Consider the following 10000-nt stretch of genomic DNA (forward strand, 5'->3'; position numbering starts at 1 on the left):
CAGAAGCTGAAAAACTTAAAGAAAACGTTTATATTTAGAGCTTCCCCCTCAGAGACAGGCGGTAGGCAGGGAAGCTTAGGCCGTGGGTTGACAGGACTCAGGGATTCCATTAGACCTGCGAGAGGTGGATCCGCGTCCCAAGGCGTTCTTGACTCCCTGAATCTCACATTATCGTTGTTTATAATCTGTACTGAAACCCACATTGTAGAAGAATCAACAAACAGGCATCTATAAATCAGCTAAAGCTGTGGCTTTGTGTTTAAAAGCATAAACATTCTTTTATTTTATTTTATTTTTTCCTGTCCAGAAGGCTGGATATAAAGATTAGACAAAGATGTTTTTAACATGATAGGAAGACACATCTTCAAATCTCTACTTAGAAGCCAAGCAGAGGCCAGGAGTGGTGGTGCACATCTGTAATCTCCCCCCTCTCCCCCTCCCTACATTCAAGGAGGCAGAGGCAGGCGGATCTCTGTGAGTTCGAGGCCAGCCTGGTCTACAAAGTGAGTCTAGAACAGCCAAGGCTACATGGAGAAACCCTGTCTTGAAAAAAGAAGACAACCAGAAAAAATTTAAAATCTTGAGCTTGTAACTGATAATAGTGGTCAATGCTTCACCGGTTCATCAGAATGTCATTGATTAATGTTAGAACTTTAACGTCTTGAAGTTTTAACATAACATAACATAACATAACAATAATATAGAAAGGAAAATAAATCTGAAACATCTCTCATTTTAAATCATATATATATAAAAACAAGTTACATATATATATAATGTAACTTGTTTTTATATGCCTTAAATAATTCTCTTAGACTCTCAATTTTTTCAGGCTTTTATATCCTCAGATGTTTACAACTTAAATTCTTTTTAGACCTTTATAATTTATATAAGCCTTAAATTATTTATCTAATCACTTACCATGAAGTTGATTACTGACAGGTCATTTGCAAAGAAGGATCTTTTGAATAAAGGAACAGTAAAAAATTTTATCTGAAACCTCTTTATCCCTTAATGTGAAGCCTGTTAAGGCAAACCTGCCTGTGAGCTTGCCCTTTTCCACCAAGTGATCCAATAGCGCTAGGAAAGTAGGACCTGGTATTTGCATGTGAACTACATTGGCCAGACAGCTGCTGTTAAACTGATAGCTTGACAGTTAGCTGTCAACACCATCAGAGGTTTGAGAAGGATAAATTGTAACAGGAAGTATAATCCACGTGGTTTCTGTATCGACGAAAACGACAGAGACTTAGCCACTACCTATGTTTTTACCCTAGGTTCCTGTGTTCTTGATGGCTTAGTTGAAGGCAAAAGTAGGGAAGGACACTACAGATTAGAATGGCAGTAAGAGCGCTGTGCCACATCACATTATAGAAACACCACCAGCAAAGGTGTTGGCTGCATACGTGAATAATGGATGGCAGCGTGTCTCTGATCCGCCCTCGGAAGGTGACTCATAAAAGTCTGTAAAAGCCAATGACTGGTTAGTGCGAGCTTGGCGTTTCATCTTACATAAGTAGTGCCTCTGGCTACGTCGTGGTGTTACGCTTCTGTTCCACTCGGGAGCCCCGCCTATGTGCCTGCTAAACCCTTCATTTGGAAACTCCCTACATCTGAGCTGTAAAACCCTTATCTTCCCAAGTCTGATGCTGGTCTCTTGAGCCCCACCTTAGGGGAGACATTCATATATTGTAAGAATAACTATATATAAATGTCTAATTGTCAACCCTGTGTCATACATTTTAAGTCAACTTTTGGCACAGGTCTTAAATATTTTTAACCATTCCCAATAAACTTAAAAATCCTGAGGTGCAGGAAGTTCACATAGTAGTCATATAAATCTTGTAAGGCTTATTTATTTATTATTTATTGCCACTCTGTCTTGGCTTTTTGATTTTTGGATTTTTCAAGACAGAGTCTTTCTGTGTAGCCTTGGCTGTCCTGGACTTGTTTTGTAGACACAGTGAGAAGAGACTGATCAAAAACAAGACATGTGCACTGAGTTCGAGACCAGCCTGGTCTATAAATCGAGTCCAGGACAGCCAACCTACACAGAGAAATCCTGCCTCAAAAAGTCATAAACAAACAAACGCCGTGCGGTGGACACCTTCCTACACACATCTCTCTAGGGCTGACTGATTTCCACCCCAGTTGGGCAGGATGACGTCTCATCCTGCCCTACACAGGAGAGTACTGTCTCCTGTCAGACCACCCCACATCCCCAAATCAAGGTCTCACAGAACCATAAGCAAATGCCACTGAAAGGTTGTTATGACTTACTAGGGGAGGCCTCCTTAGACAGGCGCTTTCTGGTTTCTTTTGCTGTGGCCACGCCAGCTTTTGAAACAAAGGCATGGCTGCTCCGACCAGGCAGCACAGAACCATCTGTGGTTAAGGCTTACAGGTGCGGTGTAGCCCAGTCCTTGAGAAACACAGGGTTTAATCATGCATAGGGATGAGCCTACTTTGTCTTTACTATAAGGTGGCTTTCAAGGCCAAGATGGAGGCTGGCTCATCACCCGCAGCCATGCCTCCCCAGCCATACACTAGAATAGTGTTTTCTTCCTTCCTTTTATAAGTGTTTGTTTTGTTTTGTTTATTTATTTATTTATTTATTTTTGGTCATAATTTTTCAGCAGAGTGACAGAAAATTAACTGATACAGAGGTGAAGGGAAGGAAACAGACACAGGGCCAGTCCAGAAGCTGTTGCATAGCAAAGACTCAGAGCAAAGGAATCATATCAGAATAATCAGGGATTAATTATACAAATACCCAAGAAGCAGAACTTTATTCATTATTGGGCATAATGAGTGACAACCAGGGGTAAGCTGGGCCTCAGCTACAAAGAAGTATCAATTAAAAGTTGTAAAGCTAGCAAGAAAATAAAGTAACCACATGAGCTGACAGAGAAGAATCCTTAAGGAAACAAAGTCCTCTGTTCAGTACAATGCCGAGACAATGTAACTGTGGCCTGGGCTTGGGAGATGCCTCGGTGAGTCAAAAACACATGCTGTGCGAGCATGAAGGGCCTGAGTTCAAATCCCGGGGCCCACAAAGGCTGGATACACAGCGTGAATGTCTGTGATCGCAGGGCGCCCGTGAGGAGGCAGGAAGTGGTGACAAGAGAATCCCTGGAAATCAAGGAAGAGAACCTGACACAAGGTAAAAGTCGAGGAGGCTGGTACCCACGCTTGTCCTGTGACCTCCACACACACCAGTGCACGCGTGTGCTCACATTCACATATAAGATATTACCACGTCATAGCCAAAGACATTACTTAACGTAAGATGAACCGCCAAATTACAGTACTCGGTAATTGGTTTTTACAGACTTTTATGGGTCACATTCCGAGGGCGGATCAGAGACACGCTGCCGTTCATAATTCAAGTATGCAGCCAACACCTTTGCTGGTGGTGTTTCTATAATGTGACGTGGCACAGCGCTCTTACTGCACTGCCATTCTATACTGTAGTGTCCTTCCCTCTGTCAGCTCATCACCTGACACCCGTGTGTGTGCTCGACTGCCGCACTCCAAAAGCATTTTCAGGCAATATTTCTCATTTGGTTTGTGTCTGTAAATGTTACATTTCTTTGAACAGATGTGCCGCAGACACTTTTTGAGTTCTATGATATAATGAGTCACCCAGAAAATTTGGTATCTTTTTGTGTTATATCAAAAAATAACTTTGCTTACTTGAGGAAGAAAATGCCTCTTGTCTCTGTGTCTTTAATTAGTTCTAGGCCCATCAGGGACACCCAGGGCTTGACTGCAGGCCTGTGGCCACTACAACCACCTGGTGCCGTATGGCTTAACTTCCCTGATATCCTTGCTTGCACCATATTTTATGATCATCTTGACAGAAAAAAAAAATCTTAAGTAAATACAGGCTTTTTTCTCTTCTGAAGATTGGTTTTGTTTTCATTATGTGTGTAGGTACCTGAGGAGGCCAGAAGAGGCCAGACTTACAGAGGTGCCAGCTGCCCAGTGAGCCTCTGAGAGAGCAGCTGGTGTCTTAAACACGGAGCTTTTTCTGCAGCCTTTGCAAAGGGTTACCTTACGTCACCATTCTGTTGGATTCTTTCAACCTGTTCCAATCTTCAGACTCTTTCAAACCATAATTCCAACTGTTCAAATTAATTATTAGAAACAAAACACCGAGCCCTATTTGACTGCGTACGGGAAGGCGTGTCTGTGTTAGAAGGATATTTGCATAGTAAGTTTCAAAATGACTGGCTCATATGGCTCTGTGACACAAAACATCATGTTCGAGTTACCCTACCAAGGCCTGAGGCAGAAAACCGTTTAGATATTGTGACAAAAAGTTTAAGCTTCTTTTAAATTTTAAAAATCACTTTAAAGTATTATAGTCTTTTATCCCATCTAGAAATTCAATCTCTATGATAACTGTTCTTAGTAAGAGTAGAAAATATATAATATATCCATTTTCCTGTCTGATATTTTGCAGTTTCTGTAAATTCTGGCATCTCACTATGAATCCCTGGAGACAGAAAGGAGATGAATTCCTAACAATGGTGGTCAGAGGCTCTGTCTCACAGGGCTCTTTCTCCTGTTGTGACATGCAGTTATTTAATTCTTTTTTTAAAATAAGGTTTTGTTGTTGTTTTTAAGGCAGGGACTCAGTTATCCAAAGCACACTACGTAGCTGAGGATTACCTTGAATTTCCTTTTTAAAATAATTTTAAATTTAATTTTATATGTAGAGGTATATATCAGTTCTATATGTTTGCAGTGACCACAGAAGAGTGAGTCAGACCTCCCGGAACTGGAGTCACAGGCAGTTAATTAATATAAAATTAACGGATGTTTTGCCTGTGTGCGCTCCAGTGTGTGTGTGTGTGTGTGTGTGTGTGTGTGTGTGTGTGTGTGTGTGTGTGCATGCGCACGCATATGTGTGACAAGGCACAAGCACAGAGGGGAGAGAAAACACTGTGGAATGGGTTTTTCTTCCTTCTGCACACACTTTCAGGACCAAGTGTTCCTTAAGCAGTCAGGCTTATGGGAAGTGGCTTTATCTACTCTGTTGTTCTTGAAACAGTAGAATCCCAATTGTTCCATTTTACCAGTAAAGACTCAGGAGCCAGATGCTGGGGTGAAAACCTTCTGGCTCAGAGAGGCAGAGAAGCACCCAGCTGACCTCCCTGCCCAGCTCATGACCCAGAAGGAAAAAGCCAAAAGCCTTTTCTTCTTCTACACTACATCTTAAATGTCTTCAACTCAACGTCTCTCCTTTCTACTTCCTGTGTGTCTCTCTATCCATCCTCGAAACTTCCTCTCACTCTCTATGGTGTTTCCACCCCCACCAGGTTCACTTCTTGTCAACCTGGTTGCTTGCTCAGCCTCCTGACCTAGAGTTAACTTTATTTAATCCTGTTTACAGAAAGCTCTTGGAGTAAAGGCTGGCTGAGCCACACCATAATCACCTGTTTTCAATAAACAGAAAGTTCTTGGACTAAAAGGCGTGTGTTAGAGATGAGCCAAACACCAAACAAGAAACATGTTTTCACAATTCACAATCTCTGGGTTCACAATGGGATCACATATCCCGCAACACATTTCCTTAAGCCAACATTCTTACTGGCTTTTTTTTTTTCTTTCCCTTCAGGTATTCTTGGCGTCATCAACTGAGAGAATTTAAAAGTGAGTACAGAGTCATTGCACTGGATTTGAGAGGCTACGGGGAGTCAGATGCACCGTCTCATCAGGACAGTTACAAGCTGGACTGCCTGATTGCTGACATTAAGGATGTCTTGGACTCTTTGGGTAGGTTAGCCTTTTAAAAGGTGTGTGTGTGTGTGTGTGTTTGTGTGTGTGTGTGTGTGTGTGTGTGTGTGTGTGTGTCTTAATTAATGGTGAGAAATGCTAGAAAGAACTTGCAAACGAGTCTTATCCATCTGCACAAAGAAATTCCTGTAGGGGTCTCTGTTGGGAGATGTTCTGAGAACCGCATCATTAGACAAGTTTGTCTTTAGGTCAATAGCATAGCGTCCTTACACAAGCCTTGTGTCCGCACATGGTGATGTTAGTGGCTGTGAGATGTAGGAGGTTCTTGCTGGCATACCACAACATATGGTTTTACAGTAAATGGTTTTTATAGTTAGATGAAGGACACGCCAAAGAACAGAACATTAATAATATAAACCGTCGGGCTGGAGCAATGGCTCAGTGTTTAAGAGCGTTGACTGCTCTTCTAGAGGACCCAGGTTTGATTCCTAGCACATATGGCAGCTCCCAGCCATCAGTAAGTCAGGTCTTGGGAGACCCAACACTCTCTTCAGGTAAGCTGCGCTGCAGAGCTCATGAGCATTCTACAGCATTGCCTTCCATCCTCCAGCATTCATATTCTTCCACTCTCTCTTCCTTGATGTGTTTGGAGCCTTGGGAGGGGGAGGGGTTGACACAGCCATCTGGGGCTGAGCACCCAGCAGCCACCTGCTCTCAGCATGTGAGCCAGTATCTTATGTAACCCAGGCTGGCTTGCGATTCTTGCTTCTGCCATCCAGGTCCTGGGCTTGTGAATGTGAACTACAGGCCCCATCCAATTAAAATTTTTTAAAATATTTATTTATTTATTATGTATATAGTGTTCTGCCTGTCTGCCAGAAGAGGGCACCAGATCTCAGTATAGATGGTTGTGAACCACCATGGGGTTGCTAGGAATTGAACTCAAGACCTTCGGAAGAGCAATCACTGCTCTTAACTTCTGAGCTATATCTCCCCAGCCCCAATAAAAAAATTTAAATGTGTTAATTTATAGGACATATTGGGTGAGATAGTGGTAAATGATTTCAGAAATGTAACTCTTCTACGTGAGATAATGACTTCACCTGTCTTTTTATGACGATGTCACCATGTTTTTCTTGGTCACAGGCTATAGCAGATGTGTCCTGGTTGGCCACGACTGGGGAGGCATGATCGCCTGGCTGATCGCTGTCTGCTACCCTGAGATGGTGACGAAGCTCGTTGTTATTAATTTCCCACATCCCAGTGTCTTTACAGGTGAGTCTGAGCCTTAATTATCCACTTCCGCTGATGTCATAACTCGCAGTCACCACTGTCACTTCGGATTTAAAACAGCGAAGTTTGGTTAGTTTAAATCTTTTAAAAGGTAAATGGAGCCTGGGCGCGGTGGTGTGTGTTTGTAATCTCAGCACTTGAGAGGCTTAAACGGGAGGGTGGAGAGTTCAAGGCCAGTTTGAGTTACACAGTGAGTCCCTGCCTCAAAGGCAGCTAGGTAGTAAATAAACAAACAAACAAACAAACAAATAAAAATAAATAAATGTAACCAACTAAACCAAGATGGCATAGGATACATGATGTTGTAGCTGAGGCTGACCCAAGCCTTCAGTATTCCTGCCCCGCCCTCCCAAGTGCTGGGATTACAGACATCAGGTAATCACCATGCAGCCCAGCTCTTACTGTCTGTGTGTGCGCGTGTGTGCGCGTGTGTGCGCGTGTGTTGTGCATCAAGCCCAGGTCTTCTACAATTGCTAGTGAAGCACTCTACCACTGAGCCACACTGCCAGCCTCATATTTTTATTTTAAATCTTCCTAAAAAAAAAAAAAATCTAAGAAAATTTAGCTTCCTCTTGCCTTGTATAATTTCATCTCTTTTTTGGGCAATATTTCACTTAACTTGGAGAGAGATGAGGGAGGAAATGTGGTGGCAGTGCTTTGCAAGTCATAAATCCTGGCAGAAAGAAATTTGCCTCTTTTCTGAGCTCTTTAGCTGCTGAACACAGAAGTCGTCTTTAGAGCAGTAATCCTCAACAGTTTCACCTCAGGAATTCTTTATTCTCCTAAAATTATTAAAGACCTCGAAGGGACGTTGTTTATCTAGGTTATATGTATAAGTGGTCACTACTTAGGAAATTAAAACTGGGATATTTAGCTGGGTGGTGGTGGCGCACGTCTTTAACCCCAGCACACGGGAGGCAGAGGCAGATGGATCTCTGTTAGTTTGAGGCCAGCCTGGTCTACAAAGTGAGTCCAGGACAGCCAAGGCTACACAGAGAAACCTTGTCTTGAAAAACCAAAACCCAAAACAAAACAAAAAACTGGGATATTTAAAATGTAGTCATAAAAATAAAAAATAAATAAATAAATAAAATATAGTTATATATATCCAATCATTTTAAAGCCTATTTCATGTTCACATAAACACTGTATTCTGATGAAAATAACGACTAAACAAAAGTACAAACTATACTAAATACATTTCAGTGAAAGAACATTTCACATTTTACAAATCTCTCTGACTCTGGCATAACAGAAGACAGCTGGGCTCTCCCCTCGGCTTCTGCCTTCAATCTGTTACCCTGTGTTCTGAGAACAGAAATGTGAGGTGAGACCTGGCCTCACACACATCTGTCACTGGAAGAGGTGGGAGTGTTTTTTACATCTGCCGCTGACTTCTCCCCGCCCATGTCCGCTCTTCACTCCCACGTTCCCAGCCAAGCCTTCTGTATCATTGCGTGCACATGACTACACATAAACACGACGGCCGTCGGCTCAGTGTTGCTCATGTGCCTACGTTTCTCAGGCTGGCCACTTGGCATTGGAAAGCCAGGCATGGGGTCCATCCGCCCAGCAGCTGTAGCTCTTCATCCAGGGGTGGGGGTTCCCCCAGCTATACTGGGATGGCAGCTGGTGTTGGAATCGTTCAGGTCTTGTTTAGGTGGGCACCCGTGTTGTTGAGATTTCACGGTGTAGCGCCCCAGGCATGACTTCACAGCAGCAGTGTACCATGTCCTCTATTTCTGGTCATGTGGCCTACTAAAAAGATATGCTCAGAGGTGGAGAATTAATAAAATGAAGGTTTTGCCAATTCATTGTTAAGTGAAACTGGCTCTTGGTTGTACTGATTCGCTGATTTTATCTACCACAACTGTGCGACAGTGAAGATAACGGCTGTAGCGTTGTCAGGATCCCATGCTGACTTGTGCTCAAACAAGCATGTCTGTACCGTTGCTCTTGTACCATCAGTGCAGATTCCAACGTGGCTAAAACAAGCAAGCAGTGCCTCGGCTGCTAAACCTGAGTGCCTGGAAGGATGCCCATGCTTGATTTTTTTCAAAGCTGGCTCCCTCGTACCATTTAAGACTAAGCCCGCCTGCTTGGTGACACATCCAGAGGTCTTCTCTGGCCACGTCTACTGATGGCCTCCCCACCATCACTCTCAATAAGATTACCTTGTTCTATTTCCCATGTGTATGTTGCTGGGAGGTTGAAACCAGAGCCTTGTGCACATTAAACAAAGCACTCTATACCACACATACGCAAAGGTGCAGTGAACTGTTTATTGGGGGATCAAACTGCCAAGGCTACCTTGGGGGTGGGGGTGGGGGTAGGCAAAGAGAAGGAAAAAATGTCAGAGAAGGAAGCCGATTGTATGTTACAGTCAGCAGGCTTGGAGGAGTGAGTTGACCTAGGAACTAGATGCCCTTGCCCATGGTAGTTGCCTGTTGGGAACAGATTAAGGGAGGCTCTCTAAACAAAACCCTGCCTTTAGGCTTCTGTTTATTTGCTTACCCAGCCGAAAACTTCACTGAACTATACCACTGACACTGGGACGGTTTTTAAGATTTGCAGAGGAATATCTCTCGAGCGCCCTTTCTGCTTATTTACTGCTAAATTTTCTAGACACAGGAGTAAGTGCGTAGGAAACGGTTCAGCTCCTCCTGAGGGCCAGTGATAAGTAAGGGCTTCAGCCTGAATCTGTCTATAAGGAAACCGTTTACTCAGCAGGATGCTACATCACATAAATTCCTGAGAGCATTGTTAGGTCTGGGATAAATAGCCTTGGAGGACTAGCAGAGTAAGTGGGTGGGAGGGTGGGGGGAGGGGTGGGGAGAGAGGGCGGGGTGGGGGCGTCCCTGCTCTCTGCTGGGTGAACGCTTCATTGGGGGGGGGGAGACTTTCTTTTTCCTTGAAGTGCTATTATACACTTTCTAAACACTGGAAATACCGATCAAATAAA

At 43.4% G+C, this 10000-nt stretch overlaps 1 protein-coding gene across 1 annotated transcript in view; it reads left to right on the forward strand.

Annotated features, from left to right (window-relative positions):
• Ephx4 (epoxide hydrolase 4) overlaps nucleotides 1-10000 on the forward strand; it is a 26054-nt gene that overhangs the window by 9279 nt on the left and 6775 nt on the right. The window contains exons 3-4 of the mRNA XM_051170330.1: nucleotides 5627-5784; nucleotides 6892-7020. Coding sequence (XP_051026287.1) covers nucleotides 5627-5784; nucleotides 6892-7020 — 287 coding nt within the window. The remainder of the gene's footprint in view (nucleotides 1-5626; nucleotides 5785-6891; nucleotides 7021-10000) is intronic.

Source organism: Acomys russatus, chromosome 28 (assembly GCF_903995435.1).
Source record: "Acomys russatus chromosome 28, mAcoRus1.1, whole genome shotgun sequence".
Classification (NCBI taxonomy): Eukaryota; Metazoa; Chordata; class Mammalia; order Rodentia; family Muridae; genus Acomys; species Acomys russatus.